At 33.8% G+C, this 26,117-nt stretch overlaps 1 protein-coding gene across 5 annotated transcripts in view; it reads right to left on the minus strand.

Annotated features, from left to right (window-relative positions):
• LOC126762947 (titin homolog) overlaps nt 1-23,476 on the minus strand; it is a 162,793-nt gene extending 139,317 nt beyond the window's left edge. For 2 of the 5 annotated variants that reach the window (XM_050480032.1, XM_050480031.1), the window contains exon 1: nt 21,316-22,272. In XM_050480032.1, the coding sequence (XP_050335989.1) occupies nt 21,316-21,699 (384 nt within the window). In that variant the 5' untranslated portion in view covers nt 21,700-22,272. Of the gene's footprint in view, nt 1-21,315; nt 22,273-23,276 lie in introns of those variants that run through there. The other 3 variants (XM_050480034.1, XM_050480035.1, XM_050480033.1) reach the window with 3 other exon arrangements.
• Nucleotides 23,477-26,117: the final 2,641 nt, after the last annotated feature.

Below are 26,117 nucleotides of genomic sequence, written 5' to 3' on the forward strand. Positions count from 1 at the left end.
TTTCTAAAATGAAATATCGCAACGAATATGATAACCATAAATGGTCAAGCGGCATTTAAATAAATCTCTGCCTATGAGATCAAATATGATATGAGCGGAACGTAAGCAAGTGGTCACTGCAAGCTGAAAAAGCACTCATACAACATGAGCGCATATATCCGGTTCTGCGACAGAGAGCCTGAAACTCCAAAATACATGCTAATTAACTACATACACAGCAGTCTGCAGACGCAGGATAAAGGCCTTGGATTCACGTTTCCAAATAGGGATCACATCGCCCCACTAGCACCCGGTAGTATAATGGACTTTATCAATAGAGTAGATGAGTCTTTGTGATTTAGAAGAGGGCACAATACACCTAAGGTCGCGGTGCAATCTTCATCTATTTGTCTAATCTATAATCTCTCTTAGATAAAATGGACCGACTATTCACTTAACTAATATACCATTTAGTTAAAATTTCAGTCAGGTTTTCGGGTTCTTAATATTTAACATAACAGTTTTAAATACTGTATTAAGCCTTAATCGGAGAAAAATGGATATACAAGTACATTCTTGTCGTTTGCATGGTGTCGAAGTTCCTGCTGGTTATAGACCCGTGTGTAGTATTATTCATTGTTCTAGCCATATATTAATCGTTGAATCCTTTTCACTGGAACTTCAAAATCAGCTTATTGAATCAACAGTGACAGAATATTAATATTTGCTGTTCTCAGCATTCAAAGCAACTCTTTCGATATATTTTATATTTCCAATTTAGTTCAAAAAGGATCTAATAGAGGTCAGGTGTTTCGAAGTTGATTTATAAAGGTCATCAGTATGAGTCTAGTTCCTCTGAATCGCAAACTTTGGCTCCACAAGAAAATTTTAAGCAATCACATGAAAAACTTATATATTTAAAATTGTTTCGAAGTAGTCTCGTTATTATTATGGAATTTTTCAAATATAATTTGGATGAAATAAAAGTCAAAAATATAGAAAAATGGTAATACTAACTATGACATACTAAACAATGACCTAACTGTATTAGTACTTTCTTGATTTGCAGAAATTTTTGGTTAGGAATCAGTATTCGATCGAACTGATAGGCGAAAAGAATCCCCAGTCGCAAAATGATTGACAGAAATGAACTAGAGTAGAGAACAATACCGAAAATAAAATCGAAGCGATTCAGATGAGTTCCTGATGTTGTTGTAGTGCCAGAAAACATTACTGTAGTAATTTCGATGCCTGGTGCCGAGTTGAAAGTTCTTCGTCGGATAAAAGTCCGGGTCGGTTCTGGTTGCTAAGACCCGACTGTCGTGGGAACGGCAGATGAGGTTCTCTAAGCCTTTAGTTAGTAAAAAAATGGAATAACAAACAATATTAGACCAGGCCAGAAAAAATTACCGAAGTTTTAAAGAAAATATTCTAAAATAATGTTTGCTCATTGGGTTGTGTCTGGCAAAATGTCTCGCTATTTCCTTCATTTAGCCGCAGCCAGATAGTTTCGCGCCTTGCGGTTTATCTTCATTTTCGGTGCATAATATTGAAAATATCTTTAAATGCATGCTGTGTGTAAGTACATACATACATACAAGTAAAAAAATCCATGCATATGAATAAGTGCATGCCACCATTTGAGGCAACTTCCGTGCAGCGCCTAATTTTCTATATGAAAGCACACAAAAGTCGGCGAACACGAACGCCCCGAAGGTGTTTATTATTGTTCGCATGTATGTATGTATATGTGTGGAGAGGTGTTTGCTTTTCTTCTGAAAAATCAGCAGCAAACGAAACAAACACGCAAAGCATATGCCTCCCCGTCGCCCTTGCCTGATTTCATTCTACACTCTGCTTATAAATAAGCTGTAAGCGCTGGAGTGCGGTGTCAAGAAAAAATCGCCGCTTTATTTACGCCAGCGCACGCCACGGTCCAGTTAGAGAATTTCTTTTGGCGTGAATTTTGTGCAATATTGTTTTTTCTCCGACTTTTTGTTGTTATTTTCCAGCACAGATTTCGTTCCAGCATTCGATTAGGTGTGCTTTACTTTGATTTTGTTATTGTTGTTTTATTTTTTTTTTTGTGTAAACTTCAATTGTAGCTAATGAATTTATGTTGCTCTTGCACAGCACTCAATAAACAGTTTTGAAAAGCATGAAAATCAATTGAACAGCATAACAATAAGGCGCTTGTAGTGAAGTAGCATAATGAAGTGACATATTTTATGCTCTTTTGTAAGCTGTTGGAGGTGCTTATAGCTATAAATTTACAATTTAACAAGTTTCTCAAATTCACTTCTGGATTAGGTACAAAATTTTTAGCAAATATGTATATATTTTAGAACTGGCTTCAGCACAAGGTCCAGTTCAAATTGTGCATTCTATGGTCAGGTCACTAATAAATTTTACAAATCTCAAAGTCATCCGTTTTTATTTGTTCTGCATTCCTTCAACGATTTCATAGCTTAAAAAGGACTCTAGTCCCTTTATTGTATTGTGTCGATACCATTAATCTTAAACAGCAATCATGGTTGATTTTCTGAAAGCTTGAAGTGACCTTCATATTATTGTCAACCTCAAAATCCGCGTCGTTAGTTCTGCTTCGCCAGACTAGATAAGGAAACGAAGCAAATGGGTCTGGTAGTGAACGAGGGCAAGACGAGATACAAGTATCTCCTATCATCGAATAAACAGTCGACGCACTCGCGACATGGCTCTCACGTCAATGTTGACAGTCATATCTTCGAATTTCAGCCTCAAAATCCAACGCAGAATAACACTTGCCAAAAGGTGTTACTTCGGACTGAGTAGGCAATTGAGAAGTAAAATCCTCTCTCGACGAATAAAGACCAAACTCTATAAGTCACTCATTATTCCCGTCCTTCTGTATGGATCTGCGGAAGGTTTATAGTCCTTTGCGCATTGGCAACGGCGAGTATTGCATTCGATGGGCTGTACGAGATATACGACGACATAGACAACGTTCAGCGAATTAAAAGACAGCGGCTACGTTGGCTAGGACATGTCGTCCAAATGGATGAAAACACTCCAGCTCTGAAAGTATTCGATGCAGTACCCGCCGTGGTAAGCAGAAGAAGAGGAAAACCTCCACTCCTTTGAAAGACCAAGTGGAGAAGGACCTGGCTACGCTTGAAATCTCCAAACCGGAAGTCAGTCTTATGCGTGTTAAGCTCTGAAAGAAATTGAGCCATAATAATCACACCCTAATGTGACTGTGAGTTTAACTACTTAATAGTCTTTCTTCGAATTGATTAAGTGCTTCCAATTTCATCGGCTTTTGGTGGTCCGCAAAAATACGCCTTTGGGTATAAATAACGCTTATTAACCCGACAAAATATTATTTAGACCACTAATGGTGCATTTGGTTAGTATTTTTGTTTCGGCCTCTAGCGATAACTAACATTTTCGCTGACATACTTTCAACTGGTTACAATGATCAGCTAATGATTGAGAGATTTTGTTATTATACTCAGTTTCGTTGATATTAATTTTTGTTGTATGGATGTTTATTAATGTTGAACTCATTCAGTTGAATCGGCAACTAAAAATATGGCATATATGTAAGTTGTTGTAGAATATTCACATGTGTTCTCAATTTGCATATTTTCCTATATTCTAAAATTTGTTATTGTTGTTATTGTATTTCAAAATTATTTTTCTTCTGCTTTTGAAATGTGAAATATTCTCTACTTTTTCCATTTACTATAGAGATTTCTTACCAAATCAATCATTTTATCGCTTGCGACATCAGATTTTCTTGGCATAATACATATCAGACAATTTTCAAAGAGTTTCGAAATACGTCAAAAATTTCCAAAAATTTCAAATTTTGAACATTTTCTAAATTTATTTATTTCAGAATTTTTGTTTCAACATTTGAAACAGTTTAAGAAATTTTCAAATTTTTTACGATTTTTCAAAATACTCAAATACGCACATTTTTGAACATTTTCAAAGTTTTTTAAGAGTTTGAAAATTTTTGAAAATCTTAAAATTTTTGGAGTTTATTTTTATGCTTATAATACGTCTTCATATCTACATACATTTTAAGTTACTTTGTCTTGTCCACTCATGTGCTGGAATACACATCAGACAATTTTTAAAAAGTTTCGAAATATTTCAAAAAGTTTCAATTTCTTGAACATTTTCAAATTTTTAACCAGTTTCCAAAATTTTTGAAGACTTTCAGAAAATTTCACATTTTTTACGTTGTTTAAAGGACTCAAGTGCTTCTGTACATTTTTAAAAATTTTCACGAATTTAAAAATTTTTGATATTTTTATTATACCTTTTTTGTACATACATACTAGGTGCGTATAAATTTCAAAAAATGTCGAAATATTTCAAAATTTTCAAATTTTTTATGTTTTATTAAAATTTTCACTAGTTTCAAAATTTTGCCAAAGTTTCAGAAATTTAATTTTTTTCCGACTTTTCAAAACATTAAATTTTTTTTACATTTTTGAATATTTTCAAAGTTTTTAAAATTTTTGAAAACTTTTTGAACATTTTTTTATACCATAACATATATGTAATGTAATAATAATACATATAAATTTTAAAAAATTTCGAAATATTTTAAAATTTTCCGAAAACTTTCACTAGTTTCAAAATTTTGCCCGAGTTTCAGAAATTTTAAATTTTCCGATTTTTAAATTTTTTTTTACATTTTTGAACATTTTCAAAATTTTCCAAAGTTTGAAAACTTTTCAAAAATGTTTTCATACCATATGTATGTATGTACATATGTACATATACATAAATTAAAAAAAAATCGAAATATTTTAAAATTTTCCGAAAGGTTTCAAAAGTTTTGAACATTTTCAAATTTTTCAAGATTTTATAAATTTTTCACTTAGTTCCAAAATTTTGCCAGAGTTTCAAAATTTTTGTTTACGACTTTTCAAATCATTCAGGTTTTTTTTTTACTTTTTGAACATATTCAAAGTTTTTAAAGAGTTTGAAAATTTTTCGAAATTTATAAAATCGTACATTTGTATGTGTGTATGGATACATTTTAAGTTACTTTGTCTACAATTTAATTTAAATAAACAAAAACTTCCTCTAAACCATTTGGAATACCTAAAAACAAGCATCTACGAATGCCTCTGAACTTCTTCAAAGCAAAATTTTGCAATGTAAATAAATGGTATTTTCAATTAAGCGCCCAAAACAGATTTATGTATATACATATGTATGTATTTGAGCACACATAAATATTTAATTCAGACATCAACAGTCTGTCAGCGAAACGTCTCCGTTCCACATTGCCAAACAGCATGACATGCCGCCATGCCATCATGCCACAACCACACCAGCTTGCCAACTGAAGCATGGAGCATTGCTATACACATCTATGCATACATAGATATGATTTATCTGGCATCTAATTGATTTGTAAATTCAATTGTCCAATTTCATCACCAAAATAATGCGCAAATGCTACGTTTGTATGTTCTGCCATGCGCTGGTTGATTATGTATGTAAATTATTCTTGCTTTGGGGGCATATGGCAAACGGTGCGCTATAGATATACATAATCGTTCTGCGATGATGTCATACAGGTGTCATATGAAATGTCAAAATATAAATTAAAAATAATTATGGGTTTATTATACACTTCGGTGGTTTGTCGGGCGAAATTATCGCGCTTTGATCTTACTAAATGTCTCTTTTTTAATTATAAAATGTGTTTTCATCACATATTTACCATAAAGTTCTGTCAGTGAAACCATTTAGTGTTTAGCAATTATATACATGTTGTCGTTTTGGTTTTCAGGAATGCTCTAGATCACATATTTCCTATTAAGTTCTACCATATAGTGTTTAGTGGGCAATGAGTCGGAAGGTTAATATTTAAATTATTTCAGAGAATAAAAAATATTGAGAAATCATACAAAAGTTAACGATTTGGTTTTCAAGAATGCTCCAGATACTAAAAATACTAGAGAATAAATTCCTTCAACCTCCAGCCTATAATTTCATTCCCATAAATTACAAAGGAAGAGACAAGATAATGTTGATGTGCTGCATATAGAGATACTTTATGTAACAATTTTCTATTAAAACCTTATTTTTACTGATAACTGGATTATTTTTTTTTTCAATTATGAATTCAAATTAATAAAAAAAAAATATAAATTCATTATTTTAAATATGTTTTTTTCAAAATGCATTTAAGGACCACAATCATCATATTTCCATCATCAGTAATTTCAAAAGGTCACTCATACGTCACGTATCACCAGTATGAATTTAATTGTTAGCAGGATATAGTGCATGTTGATTTAGAGATTTAAGCAAAAAATAAGCAATTTATGAGTATCCTTTATTAATATAAATACATATAGAAATCATTTGCTGATTTCCTTAAAAATGATAAATTGTGTGATCAGGCTTTCCTATTTTACAATTTGGGTCAAGCAAACTAAAGTAAATTGGTAGGAGTATCTCTTCATTTCTGGTGTAAGTTGATTTATTTACAGAAGTATGGAAGTTTTTGTAAAATTATATATTCAACTTTTTTTTACTTGCCAGCGCTATAATTAAAAGCGTCGGTGTGTAGCTGCGTGATGGAAGAGAAAGCTTGGCAAAGCGCTGAGTACAGTTTGAACTCAAAATAATAATTATTACTTTTGTTTTCGTTGTAATTAACGAATCATTGCACTAAACTGAGCTGGTTTTGCAGTAAATTCAGCAGAATTGCTGTGGATTTTTTGTGATTTTTGATTTATTTACGACTCAATTAGCAGAAAAAAGTGTTTGGTTTTCCTAACGTAAACGAATGGCAGAATCGATGAGACGAAGCAACGATGAGTAGATAAACGCGCAGGCTTATTAGAAGCGTACAAGCATGGATAGAACGGAAACATGGGGAAACTGATTTCTATCTTACATAGTTTTTAACAGAGCATGGTTGTTATATAGAATACCTCTACAAATATGAACACGATGACGAAACAAATTACTTCTTCTGCAGCAGCAACGCAGAAAGCGCTTTGCACATTTTTTTCTTGGCCAAAATATGAAAAAGAGAGATCTAAAGTAGAGAACTTGCTAAACGATCGAGTGGCACCGGAGAATATCTGTGACAGAGTGAGAGCGTGGGCAGCTATAGCTATGCAATATGCTAGAGATAACGAGGAAAGAGTAGCAATGCAGCGAGAACAGAAGGATTAACCGGACTCAGGGCGAAAATGCTTGATTGAAGAGCCGAAAATAAGTTTAGCCCCACTATGTAATGCCTAACGGCAGTCCCGTGGGCCGCATACAAGCAATGACGACGGATTCAAGGCTTAGCACGTGCGCATAATGTGCCGCAAGTCCTGCTTGGACCTTGAGTCATGTAATTTCGTCTTTTTATTCTCTAGCCGAATGAGTTTGTTCAGGAAAATCGCGCCTCAAATGATAAATTTTTGTTTTGAATTGGAACTTGAAACTCTTACACAAAAATTCCTAAGCATCTGCCCCACATATTTTTCAGAAACTAATTTATTTTAGTACCTAAATATTACTCTAAAATTGATGCAGCGAGTAAATGCGTCAGGAATTCAACCATTAACAACATGCAACTCCACTAATTCAGACTAACAGAGTCTAACTATAATTACAAAGTATTTTCCCATTACAACTTTTCACGTAATTTCACTTTTACGAGCGCATAAACAGTAAAACTGAAATTAATTTTTTATTTCAAATGTTACAACAACATTGCACAACAAGTAATTATGACGTAATTTTTCATTAAACAAAAAGTAAAACGATACTTGTGTGAGACTACAGCTGATGCAACGAAAGTGTAAATAAATGCCGGGAAGAAAATTGCCCCATTTTTGATAAAACAAAACAAAATATATAAAAAATACAAAGAAAAAACAATAACAACATGTGTAAGAGTATTTATTACAGTGTTTGAATTTCTGCCGGGGTGGCAAGTATGGAGTTTTAGTATCGCTTTCAGCACTTCATCTATTTTTTTTATGTGCAGACACTTGTGTGTATGTGTGTATGCATTTTTGTATACAACTCTTTCAGCGACAGCACAATATAAGTCATTTGGTTATTTTTAACTCGAAAAAGAAAAATTTTAGCAAAATGAAAAATGCGTCTGCGAATGTGTGAAGTCTGGCAACGTTTTTTCAACAGATTTCTATCTCAAATTTCAATTGTACGCACACAGATACACATGTATCGAAATGCGGTGAAGCCTGCAGTGAATTGGAAAATGCTTTTTTTTAAGAAATTTTTACACACACCCATACTTAATATTTGTGGCTTGTAGACATATGCACACACACACTCATCATTTTTGTGCTTTTAATATTTATTTGTACTTTTTTGTTAATTTTTTTTAGTGCTTGATTACTCTGTTTGGAGTTGTAAACAATAGTAAACAAGTAAATACACAAGCACTTACGTCTATATATGCATACATCCACCTATACATACATACATGCATCTATACATACATACCTACATATAAAAGCACATAAGTAAACAAACAATAGTTTTTCTCGCTTCTATTTTGAAGTAAACACCTTGAGTTACAGGTGTATAACGCGTACTACAATTATTTAGATACATATACATATATACAATACATGTAGGTATGTATTTAACTTTATTGTTCTCAATTTTTAATTGCTTGTTGCTGTTTGAAGTTGCTTGGTGTGCGCGCAATTAATCAATTTGCGCGGACGCACAAAGTTCGCGGCTCACAAGTGGAACGCTTGGAGTAGCCAAAATCAGACATATGCAGACAATAACATACACCGTTGGTCAGATATACATATGTATGTGCATCTACTTGTATGTGCATCTACTTGTAGTGACCACTCAAAGTGTTGCCATTGAAAACGTGGAAAAGTAGCGGGTGTTTTTTGTTACATTCACCGCCTGCCGTTGATTGGCTTAGAAGCGAATCATAGTTCTATTTTTTGACTTTTTTGTACAAAAACTTGCGCTTATTTATTTGTTCAGTTAATCGTCTTACATCTTGATGGGTTGATATATTTTCTGCTGCCACAGCGAATTTGGAATTTAAGAGCCTCATATATTTGTGCTTACAAGTGGAAAATATGAGCGTGTATAAATTAGTTGGATGTATTTTGGGGTGTTTTCATAAGTACAGAGATTTATAGGTGTGTAAATTTGTGCTTAAGTATTAGTGTAAACAGATTTTTTGATTTTAAATATAAGGTTTCAATATAAATACTAATGACGCCACCTTAATCTGCGTCAAAAAAGCAATAAATTTCAAACATTTGGACTCAAACTACTTAAATATAAAAAGAAATATTTAAATAATATATCAATACTAAATTTTTAATTGAGTTGAAATTTCCTTTTTCGTGCAGTTCTGATAATAGTAAAAAGTAAAAAATTTCATAAAAATAAAATAACAGAAATGAAAGGAAAACAAGTAAGAAAGAGGTAAGTTCGGGTGCAACCAAACATTTTATACTCTTGCAACTTGGAAAAATCAAAACCATTGAAATACTATAAGGTGTAAAACCAATTATATAGAGTAAAGTCAGCCGGATATTCGAAAATCCTGGTAATAGTAATATGGGTGCTAGGTCAAGTTTTCATTCAATTGTATCTATTTTAGGCACACTGATACACTGTTTGAATAAAACATGCTCTCTCATTTTCATTGAGATAACTCATATATTGGCCGATATACACGGTACAAAGTCATCCAAAAGTTTTAAAATCCTTGCGTTAAGTATATGGGGGGATAAGGAAAGTATCCGTCCGATTCAACCCATTTTTGACATACAGACATACCATTATAAGCGAAGAATTATCCTTTAATTTCCGTTATATATCACACATTGACCGACATTTTTGATCAAAAGTCAACTATAGGTACCTGGGCTCTAAATATTCGGTACATAGGGCTTGCCGAGTTTTTACTGGATTTTAATAATTTTTGGTTATAAGGTGGCACACACTAAAGACATTATTATTCATTATTCGTGCAGTTGTATGCCGTTATATTAATTCCTTCTTGATTTGTGTACTGGAAACTGAACGAATCAAGTGGAATTTAAAATTGTGCTATATGGGAAGTAGGGGTGGTTGTTGTTTGATTTTTCTCTATTTTCACGTGAAAAGAATGCTACGTACTAAATTTTGTCGAAATCGGTTGGCCGGATCCCGAGATATGGGATTTCACCAACAAATAGGCAGTGCCACGCCCATTGTCCAATTTTCACACTGGCTCCCATAAAACTCTCTCATACCATCTCGGTGGTAAAATTTAATGTCTTTGGCGTATTTAGTTATTGATTTATTGCGCTTTTAGTAGTTTTTAACAGTACCGTTACATGAAGAATGAGCGGAGCTATCCTCCGATTTCATCCATTTTCACACTGTCGGTAGAAGTTCTCATAATATTTGTGTTAGGCGAATTTGGTTTTTGTAGCTTTGAGGTATGCACATTAAGCTTATTAAAGGGCGGAGCTACGCGCCTTTTTATACCCTGAACAGGGTATATTAAGTTTGTCACGAAGTTTGTAACAGCCAGAAGGAACACCAAAAATTAACAAATATATATAAATGATCAGTATGTCGAGCTGAGTCGATTCAGCCATGTCCATCTGTCTGTCCGTCTGTCTGTCTGTATATGTACGAACTAGTCCTTCAGTTTTTAAGATATCGTTTTGAAATTTTGCAAACATCATTTTCTCTTGAAGAAGCTGCTCATTTGTCGGAACGGCCGATACCGGACCACTGTAACATATAGCTGCCATACAAACTGAAGGATCGGAATCAAGTTCTTGTATGGAAAACTTTCACATTTGACAATGTATCTTCACCAAATTTGGTATAGATTATTTTCTAAGATAATAATGTAATCTCCGAAGAAATTGTTCAGATCGAATTACTATAGCATATAGCAGACATACACACTGAATGATCGGAATCAAATGCTTGCATGGGAAACTTCCTCATTTGACGATATATCTTTACGAAATTTGGCATGAGTTGTTGTTTATAGAAATAATGTAATATCAGAATAAATTGTTCAGATCGGATTACTATAGCATATAGCTGACATACAAATGGAACGATCGGAATCAAGGGCTTGTATGGAAAACTTTCGCAGTTGACGTGATATCTTCACGAAATTTGGCATGGATTACTGCCTAAGGTAACAATATAATCTCCAAAAAAATTGTTCAGAACGAATTACTATAGCAAATAGCTTCCATACAAACTGAACACATAGTTACTAAAAGAAATGCATCTGCGAAGGGTATATTAGCTTCGGTGCAGACGAAGTTAACGTGTTTTCGTGTTATTCCAATCGTTAGGGGAACAAAACTATAATACTTTGTAGCAACAAGTTAGAAGAATATAGTTATAGTTTTCTATATTGCCTACAACATTGGTGTGTAACTTATTTCTATAGGTCTTGTAATTTTTGCCGGCAATCGAGATAAACTGATTTTAATCCTTAAAAACTTAACTACGCTCCTCCCCTTCCTGTTTCCGATCTCAAATCGCCCAATGGGTTTCATTATACTATTTTTTTTCTTTATTCATCATTTTTCAAGGCTTTTGCAATTTATTAATTTTGTTTCTTCATTGAGATCTCTATTTTCTCAAACATAAACAGTATATTGTTTACTAAAGCAAGCCTAGAATAGGGAAATATTCTGAATACCAAAAATTAACAATTTTTATTAAAATAGCAACGATGATATAAATAATTTAAAATATTGTAAAAATATTTTTAGTTTAGCAATTAAAAGAAATACTTTTTTTCTAGAAGTAAATATATTTTTACGATCATTTACAAAAATATTTTTTAAATAATATTCAAATTTTAATTCTTGTCACTTAAAATATGGTGAAGCATTTCAGTTCTTGTCGTAAGCCACTTCCTTTTGTAAGACTTATATGTATGTACTTAAATTATGTAGCCCAAAAAATATTTCAAAAAATAAACTTGTAAAATCAACATTCTGAAATTTTCATAGAAGTTGTGAAACTATTTTCGCTTTTTTGCTGTTTTCTATCAATTATTATTATGTTTAGTTGATTCAGCAACAGGAAATAGTTTCTAGTTAAAGCTTCAGGCATGCTCCGCAATTTTCAGACTTTCTTCGTCCAGTGCTGAACTCAGTACTTACATACCAGTACTGGTCTATTGAAATGTATGTACATTGAAATAATAAATTTAAGCTTCTTTTGCAATAAGATTAGCTAAAAATCCACTGAACATTTGAAGATTTTACTTAAAACTCTTCATATATAAGTTTCATTTCAATATATTTTATGCTACATCCCGTTGAAATTGATAAAATATTGTTGTGTAAGTAAGCTATGCTCACTTGTATCTATTGCAAAAGCATTTAATATTTATTCAATACTTCTGCACACATTTCTCTTCACACATCCGTTCGAATTTCCCATAAATTTGGCAATGTGCTGAAATATGTTTCCAACTTTTTTTTCGTTTCTGCCAAATTCCAGCGATTCGTTGCATAATATCCATCGCTATGTACTACATAAGTACAAACATATATATTACGCATGAATATTTGAAATAAATTCAATTCTTGCTCACACAAATATTTTTAGTTTAATTGCAAACATATGGAGCAAAAAATTTATGTACGTGAAAGCTCGCTTGTTGAATCATTTTCTGATTTTCCCCAATTCCATTTGCCTTTACATGTAGCCAGTTGCCACATGTGTATATTTGAGTAACTTCAAGAACTTGAAAATGTATACATATTTTAGCAACTATCGATGTAATTGCTATTTTTGGAAAATTTTTGAAACAATTAATTAATTTTTTGTAGTTTTTTCTTTAATAAGAATTTGAATTTTGAGATTTTTTTATTGCATTAGGATGAGAAAAAATTATTCTAATAATATTTTAATAAATAATTTTATGTGTGACACTTTTTATATATTTTTACTCCCAGTTATTAGAAAAAAATATTTGATAATTAAACATTTATTATTATTTTTTAATTATCATTTATTTTTGTTTTAATTTTAATGTATTTTCCAAAATATTTTTTTTTTTTTATAAATGTCATTTTTTTAATATTTTTTAATTTTTTTAAATCTTTTTATTTAAATATTCGTAACATAAAAGACCCTTCTTTTAAACTTATCTGCTTTTATCATCGATATTCGCCTTCTTAACATAATTTCGAAAATTGGCAACTTTTTTATAAATCACAAGCAATAACCATCTCAAATACATTATAATCTGTCTAACAAAAATTTTGAGCATCAGATTCAAATTTACCACCCGAAAATATCACTACCATCACCTCCATCAAATTTAAACCAGTTTTCTTCATTATCAACATTTTATTTTTCCAGCGAACCATCAGCGCAGCGCCAAACGCCACTTGAGTGTTACAATAAATCAAATTATTCCCTGGCACACCACAAACTATATTCAGTAGTTAAGCACTGTGAGCTTTTCAGCGTATCCAAGCCGGTAAGTAGCACCGTTTCTTAACTTTTATTTTCAAGTAGCAGCGTTAGACAGCCAATAAATTTCTCATAATTCATGCTTACAGACATAAACTCGTAACCCGCAGCACACTTTCATTTATAAGTGCCGCAGAGAGCCTACACAAATTTTTACGTGCCTACATGCAGATTTCCCAAATTACTTTTCACTCATAAAAACTTCAATCAATTTGTTAGTGATTAGTTTGATTCGTTACAGTTACGTTGCGGTTGTTCGAAAAGAGCTTAAAGTCGCGCCGCACTTCTTTGCGCTGAGCCACACTCTTAAGACATTGCAGCTTCGGACTTGCATGACCCATTTAATAATTTTTCATGAAACTGACTTTTTTTGAATGTATAAAAAGGTGAATGGTGGTGGAGACTGGTGTCGCAAGATTGCAGTGGTTTCCAATTTGAAACTCTTTTCTTGCATAGAATTTCAAATTCTAAATATCGTTAACTAAAATTTCAGAAACTTTAAATCGGGTTATCTGAGACAAGAGCTGGGCAAGATACGCGTCAACAAAAGTGAAAGCCGAACTCACTAGTTATTCTTAGTTCGTTACAGTAAATTTTGCTGAAAATATTCACTTTTTGCTCCCTTTGGAAAATTTTTCGAAAGTTGAAGGGACCTAACCTAATACATTAACAGTCGATGTCTATTATAAAATCACTAGTCTCTAAGAGATAATTTGAGTAGACTTCTTAGCTATACTTGAATTCACAAACTTCTGCGTCTTAATGCCTATTTTCCATATCAACTAATAGCAACATAGGTGTTCAAATGTTTAAAAAATTCTTTTTCGAGAAAAAAATATTAGAGTTTCACTCAGCGAGTGCTTGGGATCGTAGAACACTTCCCTCAAATTTACATCCACCTAATTAAATAAGATCATAAGACTGATGGAAATTAGGTTTGAAGACGAATGTAAATTTGGTTCGAAAATTATAATAATATTATTGAAACAATAGGGGCTTCCAATAACCCTTATAAAGACTCAAAAATATTGTGATTATTTTATGTGATGATAGACAATAAAACTAAAATAAATGTCTTTGCCGACTGATTTTTCACATTTTAACTATTTTGACATTTATCCATTTCCAATACTTAAATATCTGCCACGAATCGATTGATGTCTTAAACAAAAACTCGCCCGAGCAAATGATATCCAATTTAGAAATTTTGTTTTAATACCATGTGCTAATATTGATGAGTTGGAAATGAGGCTTACGAAGTATTTATTTTCCAAAATTTGATTCTAACTGGGTTTTCATCCTTTGAAGGTGCAAAAAACATGCGCTTAAGTGCCGATTTTCTAAAATATTTCTATAATTGTGTATTTGTTTTATTAGAAGTATTCAATAAGTCTTTATGTGAAATGTTTCTGGGCTTAGAAAGAAGTATCTAAAACCTGTAGAATCTTCATGTTCTATATACAGAAAGTTTCACACAAAAACACAACCTTAGAGAGATATAGGTTAGGTTAGTTGGCTGATACCTGTAGATAGCGGGCGGATCACACTTAGACTGACCTTTGTAAAACCAGTTAAAAAGACTCTTTCTATTTCCGCTATTGCAACTGAATATCTAAAGATATGAGATGCGAGTTTTTTTTTTATCCTTCGTCTGCCAAACGTCGGACATTCGAGGAGAAAGTGTTCAAATGATTTTTTTTATTTCATACTCTTCCTATTAGCTTATGCAACTGGCATCCGTTAAAATTTTCAATACTACTGCAGGAACCCTGATCGAGCAGTGTATAGTTAGAGCTAATATAACTGTAAAGAACTGAACTTTGCTGAAGACGAGGAACTCACTAGATCTCTTAAGATTTACCCTGGGCCAGAATGATCTTGCCATAGCGCAGTTGCTTGGTCAGCACTTGTCTAGCTCGCCTGAAGCCCAACATCCACTTGTGAATCGCAAGAAGTCAGTGGATCTCCACCCATTACTATTCTGCCACTAGTAACACAGAAGTACCTAGCCTAGTAAGCTGATCAGTTAACTGCAACTCCGCTGTGACTAGGCTTCCAAACAAATCTAATCATGAAGTAAATTGATGCCAGAAATAAGAAGTCGAAACATCCTTTCATTAATCTTGAGCTTAGCATCAGGGAGCTCATGATTACCATTCTAAAAGAGGCTGCGCACTGGAAGACACTGCAGAATGCCTGCATGTGAAGTTGATAGATAGTTCCCGACAGCACACCTATGCACCAACCTTCCACGCAAACTGTGATTCATCGGTAAATAAGGCTCACCGCCCCTATTTTCCCGCGAGAAAAATTAGGTTTTGGAAAACTCAGTTTAATTATGTTCTTTATAATATCATTGTTTTGATCCTATATCTCAAGTTCGTCTAACGTATGTAACATCAGTCTACAGAAAATAACCCTCACACAAACTAAATATGGTTGGTTCGCCTAAATTTAATCTTAACGTTATATTTTCAATATATTCCAAAGTCGAACTGCACTTTTCCTTAAGAAACTATATATGTAGATCTTCTTTTTACTTTACCATTTTTCTGGCATTTTATTTTTTCACTCCTTCTCTAATACTTTTTCAACGAAGAACAAGCTATCTATTAGTATCCTGCTTCACCTTTAACAACTGCTCCGTACTATATAAGCTCTAATACACCCATACATACATACTTCAAATTCTTGTAATTTTTTTGTTTTGTACTTCGTAAGGTTCGCTCCACATTTAACAGAGTTATTTTGCTGCTTCGTTTACCTCCTAACCCATAATCGCGTCACATCAACGACCTTGAACTCTGCTGTCGCTGCTAACTTTTAATGATTCTCGAGCTTCGACGCGCTTCAGTGCTATGTACAGTGTTGGCAAATAACTTTTGCCTTTTGCTTCTTAAACATACATATATACTATACGAATATACATATGTATATGTAGTATATTCGGCAACAACACGCCTTAATTAATTATATGTATGCATATCTTTGTAGGTATTTCTTGAATATTTAGTTTAATTAAAAGTCAAAGTGACGCTTCAATAAAAGTGGTGTTTTTTGGTGGGTATATACTTAAGTATATACATAAGTATATTTTTATATAAACATAAGTATATAATTACTGGTATATACTTATGTCTATTGCTGCCTTGCCAACCATGTCTCGCCAGCAAGGTTCGTTTGTTAACCTAACCGCAACTCGCCCGCAATCGCCATTTGACTTGGCTCACTTTTGCGGTCTTAAGCGATCGTTTTTGGCTCGCTGTCGATTCTATACGCCACATTCGATTTTTGCGTTTTGTTCTAAAACACGTTTTAACTATTGTGGGTCTTCAAAGTGTGCTCCGCTTGACTTATGTGTGTTCTGCACAAACAAGCATAAGTATAAACAAGCATATATACATAGATATATATATATATATACCTTAGTATAATAAATACATACTTCACATAGCTTCCTTGTTTCGTGATTGGGAAACTGGTTTGCTTAGGTTAGTCTCGCATTTTTTGTTTGCTGTTTGACTTTGTTACGCTTCATGTTCATTTAAATACGCTCGACATTTCGTTAGTTTTGAGACACACTTAATTACTTAATTTTGAGCAAATAAATTACTGCTTTTTTGTCTTCAAGTATCGAAATTCTACATGCGTATATTTCAATGCTTGAAATTCATACTTACAATATTACTTAGTATAGAAAAATATAGTATCTTAAATAACCTTGGCGAGACACTTCAAAATTTTATAATTTCGAATTTCGTCTTCAATGTTTCCTTGCCTGAATAACTACATTATGTAAGGTTCTTTCCTTCGCTAGACTAAGCCAGAAGCAACTCGGTTGTCATACTTTTTACGAGCTCAGCAAGTTGGCTAGAATATATGTTAGGTTAGTAGGCTGATCTAGAGAGTTCGCACGGACCGCTAAATGTAGTTATTTGTAAAGCCATAGGAAAGAAGAACTCTCGTGTACAAGCTTATAAATTAGCAACACGTTTAATAGCCAATACAAATTTGCACCGCCAGTTTGTTGGGATGCCTGAGCTCTCAAGTGTTTAAGTCTTGACCTCCCAAACGCGTGACAGTCAAGAAGGAAGTGTTGAGTTGTTTCCACCTAATCTTCTTCCATATAACTTCTGCAAATGGCGTCTGGTAAGACTCCTAGGCTTACAGCATGGACAACAGTAAGGCATTGGTCAGTTAAAAGCTCCACAACAAGCAAGAGGCTAGTCTTACTGAGAGCAAAGAGATCACTAGATCTCTTGCAATCGATCTTTGGGCAAAAGGCTTTTGCGACAGCCCATGTACCACGGATGTCCTAGCGCTGGCCAAGCTTCCGCAAAGCTCAGCTATCTAGGAGTCGAACACAAGAGAATACGGGAGCACAGACCTGCTCTTATTCTGCCGATAGCGGTTGAAGATAGAATGCCTTTTCTTGCTAGCGCAAGGTCCTGCGATTCCGCTGTGACCTGGCACCCCTACCAGTCTTATTACAAAGACACTCGATGCTATTGTTAGCGAGTTTAGGCACTCCTTGACCAACCCTGAACGCACTGTTAATGAGTTCAAAAGATCCATCCACATTGAGTATTAACAGTTTTTAGAAACTTTTCAAACTCAACCATCCTATAAGAAACCGCTATAGGTGATATAAGTATTGAATACAACATAACACCATCTGACTAGATTTAATCCGAACTAACATAAAAACTACATTATACTTTCCATGCACTTGTTACAAGCCTCGAATGGCCTTTATTGCCTTCAACGAATTTTTGTTTTTTCTGTTTCGCCTCTTTTTTGGAGATCCATTTGTTAGATTGTGTGACAATTTCGACGCAATTTTCATAAACTCACATCTTGTCACCAGTAATAACTCGTATGTTGAACGCAGGGTCTTCATCTATGTTACAAAGCAACTCTTTTGCGACCTCGATTCGTCGTCGTTTTATGCAAAAGATTCTAGTATTTTGGTACAAGTCTAGCATATCCATACTCAAAACACTAACCTGAATGTTTTGAGTTGATCACTGAGAGATAATGAAACCTCTGATATCTCTTTGATGACGACACCAATATTTTCAAGCAGTGTTCTTTAATTTTTTCAAAGTTATCGTAGTAGTAGTGTACGGACGACCCACATGAGGCAAATTTGCGATGATTTCCCAGCACTGAATGTTTTGTGACACTCAAATGTTATTGTTCGTGATATAGTGAACTCGCCAAAGCGCTTCGGCAACATTTTTAAATATTCAATAGCCGTATTGCTGTTGGGAAAATTGGAAGCAACCGGTTACGTCGCCCGATATTATTGTACCCTGCTCCCAAAAAATTGATATGTTAAAGCAAACCCGAATTTATGAATTTGAAGTCAATACAAACGACTATGGGAACAATCATTAGATTGTTATAACCTTATTTCTTTTTCTATATAATTATGCCAGGTGAGTGTTCTATTCGCCATTCTTCAAATTTTGCCAAATCGCAAGTAACATAACTAACAGCAATGAACGAATATTGTGTACTGGAGAGTAACATATCCATCAACAACATTTTCGTAATGTTTCTAAATTTCTACAAATACTACCACCAAAAGTACAAAAAAGATCATGAAAATGTGCAGTTTTGAAATCCAGCGATAAAGTTTGGAGAGTAGAAACATTTTCGAAACTATATATATGTACATATATCACCAATATGTACTATATGTATACTTATATGGTATATGAGTAAACTTATTTCTGTAAACACGGATCTCTTCTCACTCAAAGGCACTTCTCGTCATTTATCATTTATTTGTAATTACTTGTTACTTTTACCACTTAATTTCACTTAACACATTTGCCGTAAAATGTCAAAACAAAGTAAATTAACAGAAAACAAACAGAATACCCTACGGAACGGAACTCAGTCATATTTTACGAAACTTACAGCGCCTGTGATGTCCGAAAGATAAACAAACAAATGAAAAGAAAACAAATAAATCAGAAAATTCATAAGCGTGACCATGACTGTGTCGGTCTTTAAGCCGGCAGAGCTCCATAATAACGGGTAATGCCTTGACACTGTGCCGCCGTGGCTCCACTTGAGGCAGCCGAAGTTCATGCGTGGGCAAGAAGAAAGACAGTTGAGTGACAGTTTAGCGGATGCCGGAAAGTTAACATTATTTCACTTTTCTTGTAAACAGTTACAAATCTACATGTTGTTGTACAAGTTTGTATATTTCTGCATATTCAAGTACAGTAAACGAAACTCTTAAATGCCCATTGACATTTTGTCACTTCCTGAATGTAAGCACTTCACCATTAAATGGTTGACATGTGTCAAAGTTAAAGAGAGGTCGAGAGAGAGAAATTAAGAGTCGAAAAGTTAGCTTAAGAAGCAAAAAACTTTCGCATTGAGTTCTTAACTTAATCCAATAATTTCCAATATTGGCTAGATTGGCTGGAACAAATGAGTTCATTTGCTGTTGACAAAGTTAAGTGGAAGAGACAGAAACAGCTGATCGGATCTATGAGATCGTTTTCTTGCAGTATACTAACTAAATATTATTCTGATCGTTGGCTTAAATACTTTCCGACGGAAGAAGTTTACTAAAATGACTCCAATTTCAACCGACCGAAATCAGTTTTTTAAGGAAGATGAAGAAGTAGTATTTATACCAAACCAAAAGCAGCCTACGTAAAAATATATAGCAGTGAGTTGTTCTTTCCAAATCCGGGTTTCGGATTCCTACATTTAATGTAATCCAATTGAACTTGACTTGAAAATTTCAATTTCATTTCAATCGCCGATATTCTATTTTAGTGATGAATCGCTATCGACAGTATTGCAAAGCTCTATCGATTATTTTTTGAGTAAGATACATGAGTCAAGGGAGAATTCGCGAAACGGTCGTTCCGAGGCTTCGTCGAACTTCGCTCGAAGTCTGTCGGGATCTCCGAGGAGAATCGATATATTGCAACCCGCATTCCATTTCTGTCCTATTAACTGTAACTATTTTTTTAGCATCACTAACTATTTTTCGCTTTCTCATCCCTTTTTTAACAGGGTTTGAACAGAAGCCCTCCTAAAATTTGTTTCTGGGTACGCCACTGGTGTACTCTTGATAAGAACGTGATATATTTTACATATCTTCGTAGATCAAAAAACCTTTCCCTGAACAAAGAAATTGAGATACATATAAGGAAAGAATGCTAGTGGACTTCATCATGATGAAGATTTTGGTTTCTTATTGCTTGTCAAAAAATAATGCTTCGTGAATAGAGCGGCAAAACTTCACATAGCGTATTTTTTTTATATATCTACATACATATATAGATCTAACAGAACAATCTAGTATTAGTTAACTTTTTGTACATTCCTGACGATGATAGGTATTTTCTACTATTAATCTGGAGATTAAAGTTGCAAAGATATATTATTAAAACGACGCAAAGCTGGTTGTAGCTGCGCCTGAATCTTTTCGAGACTCCATCCAAAGCAATTACTTCCGAAAAATACATTAGCTATATACTTGTGGGTTCAAAGTGGTCTGGAGCCAGGAAAAAAAAGAAGTTCATGCTCGAAGTCAGTCAAATATGATGAAGACCTTAAAGGCGGAGAACTTTTACCATTGATCTTTGCCAGCTCTAAAACCTCATCATAAACAATCACTAGCATTAAAGATATCGCTCACATAGCTCATGGGTACATTTTAAAAGAAACACAAAGACAGAGAAGGGTCATGAGAAATACTCAAGATCCAAAAGAACAAGCGCTACAATATATTAGGAAAGTGAGGATTTTGGGGTTTCTGAAGTTTGTATTGAAACAATATAAAATAACTTAAAAAATATCAACTCTTACTTGTAATAGCGCAATCACCAACTGTATCGGTCCGCAACGCACCACCACCGTGCCAATTGTAGTGGCACGCAAGCCACCACTGCCACCACCACCACCGCCTTCACCGCTGCACAAACTCAGTTCGGAGGCATGTCGAGCTGTGGCATTTGTCGAATTACTACCGCCGGCCGTGGCTAAAGCATTGGTGCTAGATGCGCCGGTCAGTAAGCCAACACCGCTAATGCCGGCAGTGCCGCCAGCGCTGGGTGTCGGCGAGGTGGACGACGAGAGGGTCGGATAATTGTAGTTGTCGTGCTGTTGCCGTTGTGCGGAGGGTGTATTCGAGACATTCGAGCCGGAATAAAGCGATGACATCGATGAGTCCAATGTGCGATGACGTTCCATATTTATTTTTATTTATTTCTGTTTTTAGTTTTTGCTTTTTTTTGCGTTGCCTTTGATTTGTGCGCTGCAGTGCGGTTGGCGTGCTGTTGCAGTGGCCAAGAGGGTGTTGCTCGCGTACCTTGTTGTTGTGTGCTAATAAAATAATCGCGCTTGTTTGTTTGTGTATGAGTGTGTGCGTTTCTTATTCGTTGTTCTTGTTGTTGCAATTAGCTTTCCTTGCTGTGTATTTGCGACGGCTTTGCTTGCTCTAGGCTTTTCGCGTTGCTATAATTATTGTGCGGCCTGTTGCTGTTGTTGTTTTGTTTAACATTATAATCTTATGGAGTTGTTTTTGTAATTTTGTGTTCACTTGGGCTTTATTTTTCGATTTTTTTTCGTTGATCAATTTTTTTATGCAATTTTTATATTTAATATGTTTTATATCTCCGTGCTATTTTGGAAAATCTCATTTTGTTCCTCGGTTTATTGCCTATAATTCGTCGTTTGGTTATTTATGCTTGTTTAAGAAAGAGTTTTATTAATTTATAGATTTTTTTTAGTTGAATTAGTTGCAATATTTAGTCGTTTGGTTTTTAAAAAATGTCTAATATTTTTTTTTATTATAAAAATTAAAAGGAACAACAAGCCTCGGAAGAGAAACCCCCCTTTTGATGACGAATATTATATATATTAATTTTTTTTTAATATTGCTGTTTAGAAGATTAAAATTTTCTTTTTAGAAATAAAAAAAATATTTCACTAGTTTTTTTTTTACTTTTTATTTTTAATTTTTTATACTTTTATTATTTTATTGTATTTTATTTAAAAAAAATTTTAAATATTTTTTTTTATTTTAAATTAATATTATATATTACTGTTTATAAGAATAAAAATTTCATTTAGGAATTAAAAACAATATTTCACTATTTTTTTATTTTTTTTAGCAAAATTTTTTCTATTTTATTTTATCTTAAAAAAAAATAAGAACTTGATGTTTGAATGATGATGTTTATAAGATTAAAATTTTTATCTAATTTATTTTTTCACAAGTTTGTTTTTCTTTTTATTTTTAATCTTTTTAAATTTATTTATTTTGTTTTATTCTATTTTATTTTAATATAAATTATTTTATTTTAAGAATTTTTTAACTATTTTTTTATAAATTAATTTTACATATTATTGTTTTTATTTTAATTTTAGAAATGTGAAAAAATTACGAGTTTTTTTATTATTTATAATTTTTTTAATTTTTTTATTATATTTTATTTTATTTTACTTTAAAAAATACTTAAATATTTTTTTTTTTAATATTACGTGTTAATGTTTTTATATTGTTGTTTATAAGATTAAAATTTTCCTTTTTAGAATTTTAAAAAATGTTTAATTTTTTTACTCAAATTTATTTTATTTTAATTTATTTTATTTTATTATATTTGTTTTTATTTTACCTTTTATTTTTATTCATTTAAATTCATGATTTATTTTTTTTTAATTCTTTTCTTTAATTTCTTTTTTTTTTCTTTACATAATTTCTTTTACTTTCACAAAAATATTTGCTTATTTTTCTACTACTTTCTTCAAAAAAAGTGAAGTAGTACTCGTAATTAAATTTTTCGTTCGCGTTTTATAATCTCTATTTGCCTTTTTTATGAGACACAAATTAAATTCGTTAAATATTCGTATAAAATTGTTTATTAGCTAATTTTGTCGTTGCCGTTCTATTGCTTTTGCTTTTCGAAACTTTTTCGCACTACATTTCAAATGTTCGCGCTTTCGCCGCTCTCGTACGTCTGCCTGATATTCAGCGAAATTACGAAGCTGCCTGCTGTCTGCCGGCACTACCGCTAGTTCGGCGTAAAGCTCACACACCAAAACAATCGAAAAAAGCAAAGAAAAAAAATTAACTCAAAATAAAATGCCATTAACACAAAACCGTTCGCATGACTTCATGCTTTTTGAAAAAAAAATAATAGAAAAAATAAAAAAATCGAAAGAAAATTTTTTTTTGAACTAAAATACACTCACTTTTCGGCTTCGCTCAGCGCGCATTCTACACACGATTTGTACCTTACAATTATTTTAGCACGCTCAGTAAATACATACATATCACACACAAATAAACGTGTGCCCTCACACACACACATACAAGAATATGCGAGCCGCTCATAGCAGCGATCGTCATCACCGCATCTGGCCAACACCAGTGTGCTCATCTCGCCACACATATGGCAACGCCAGTTCGCACACACATACACTCATACAAATTTGTAAGCTCTTAGACGGCAACGTTCTAATATGAAGTGAGATCCACTCACTCGCTGAAGCTCCCTACCCAAACAGCTCCCAGCTGCCAGCTTCTCAAGAGCATGCGGCTACTGTTGCCTTTATATCTTTCAGCGCTTTGCTCTTGCCTCATCGCATGCATTTTAATGTCTGTTTGTATAATGTCGACATGCATGTATGTATGTAGATGTGTGTGCATTTTGTTCTAGCCACTGTTTATACTTACGATGAGGCGCTATTTGTTGTTTTTGCTTACGCGCCGCAGTTTAGTCTATTTTTACTCCAAATTTGTATGTGTATATGTATAGTATACCTATAATGATCGGCGTATGGCGTACTTTCATGCCAACAACAATACAAACACATTGCAGTTGCGCGAATTTCGTTTCAGTTTTGTTCCATTAATGTGATTTTCATGCCTTATTTTCCCGAAACATCGCCGAATTGTTGGTTTATATAGGCGGTTTTGCAATTTGCATACTTTCAGAATCTTGGAGTATACTCGTATATACATATGCATGTGTATGTACTTGAATACAAATATTTACAGAATATGCTCTTAAACTAGCAAGTGGTCTAGAGAAATGTAGATTAAATTGGATCAATACGAAGACAAATGTATGTCTGTTGCAGATTATGGGAAATATAAGTAGTACACTCTTAGTTATTGCAGTGGATGAAATTTTCTTGGTTAAGATCGCTTGATTTTGGCTAAAAAAAATTCCGCCGTTTTGGTATATTAATCCAAAAGGATAGAGAGACAAATACATTTTTAGGCATATAACTAACTTCAGCCGGAAGCTATAAACTCGAAACCTCAACTGTTCGTTAAAATATACAACGCTTGTATAAAGGAAGAGGCGTTTCCCCACTCGTGGAAAATACAGCGTCTGAATCTCCTCCCAAACCTAAAGAAATTCCCAGAAGAACCGTCATGTTGTTGTTGTTGTTGTAGCGGCTGAATTCCAGAATTACAGAAACTTCATCATACCGGCCTCTATGTATGCTCGACACAATGGCAAAGTGTACGAAAATATAATACGAAACCGCTTGGGGTTAGCAATCTAGGAAACCCGCTGAAAATCAGAGAGATAATGCGGCTTTATTGGCACGTTAATACCCTGGATGTCAAGAATGCGCTCAACACGGCAAAATGGACACACCTAATCAAAACCTTGGATGATATTATGCGCCCCTGAATATCTCAAAACATTATAATGAGCTATTCTAAAAACAGAAGGCTGATTTTTAATACGGACGAAGGGCACCAAGAGCTAATCTATTTCCTCTATTAACAAAAACTCCTGGGGAGTTTGGTAAAAATAGTAATGAAGAAACTCGGTGCTCCAGCAAAGCCACCTGACTTAACCGCTGCCAAAATGGATCTCATCGTAAACGCACTCTTCCCCAAACACGAAAAAAGGACTAGTGATCCAGGACATACTCTAAGATTTCCGCAAATCCTCCAGTTAACCAGAACTAGCCATTGGCAAGCTCAAGTCCAACAAACCATCGCTGTAGAGCGACCGCCAGGACTATTGAATATGTACAACGCATGCCTCGAAGCAGGAATATCCCCTGAACCTTGGAAAAAGCACCGGCTGGACGCAGGTAAGCAGTTGTAATTGAGAAACATTTGAGGGTGGTACCTGCAAGTGGCACATACCACTACAGTGACGACAGTACTGATGGTGCGGAAAACAAACTCTATCTTGGGTGGAGTACATCACCTCAGTATTAGGCTCACTATTATGCAACCTCATGTATGACGGAGTGTTAGGAAGACATCAACCAGATTAATTGCCTTGGTGCTGAAGACTCTCGAAGTAATATTGGACTCCAAACTAAAATTTAAGGAAATCTGGCATACACTTCCGGTAAAGCAAACAAACTTTATAATGCTCTATCAAAACTGATGGCCAATAGAGGCTGCGTGCGATCCAGTCGGCGATTTTTAATAGCAAAAATAATGAGTGCCGTAATTTTGTACACAGCACCAATATGGATACAGGCGCGGGACATAAAATCATATGCAAGACCAATAAAAATAGTACATAGGCTTTCTGCAATCTGAGTAATATGAGCTCTCCGAACGACATCAAGCGATGCTGCTGAAGTATTAGCCAGTATGCCTCCCATTGACATCGAGCGATTAT

The sequence above is a fragment of the Bactrocera neohumeralis genome, chromosome 6, assembly GCF_024586455.1.
Source record: "Bactrocera neohumeralis isolate Rockhampton chromosome 6, APGP_CSIRO_Bneo_wtdbg2-racon-allhic-juicebox.fasta_v2, whole genome shotgun sequence".
In the NCBI taxonomy this organism is placed as follows: Eukaryota; Metazoa; Arthropoda; class Insecta; order Diptera; family Tephritidae; genus Bactrocera; species Bactrocera neohumeralis.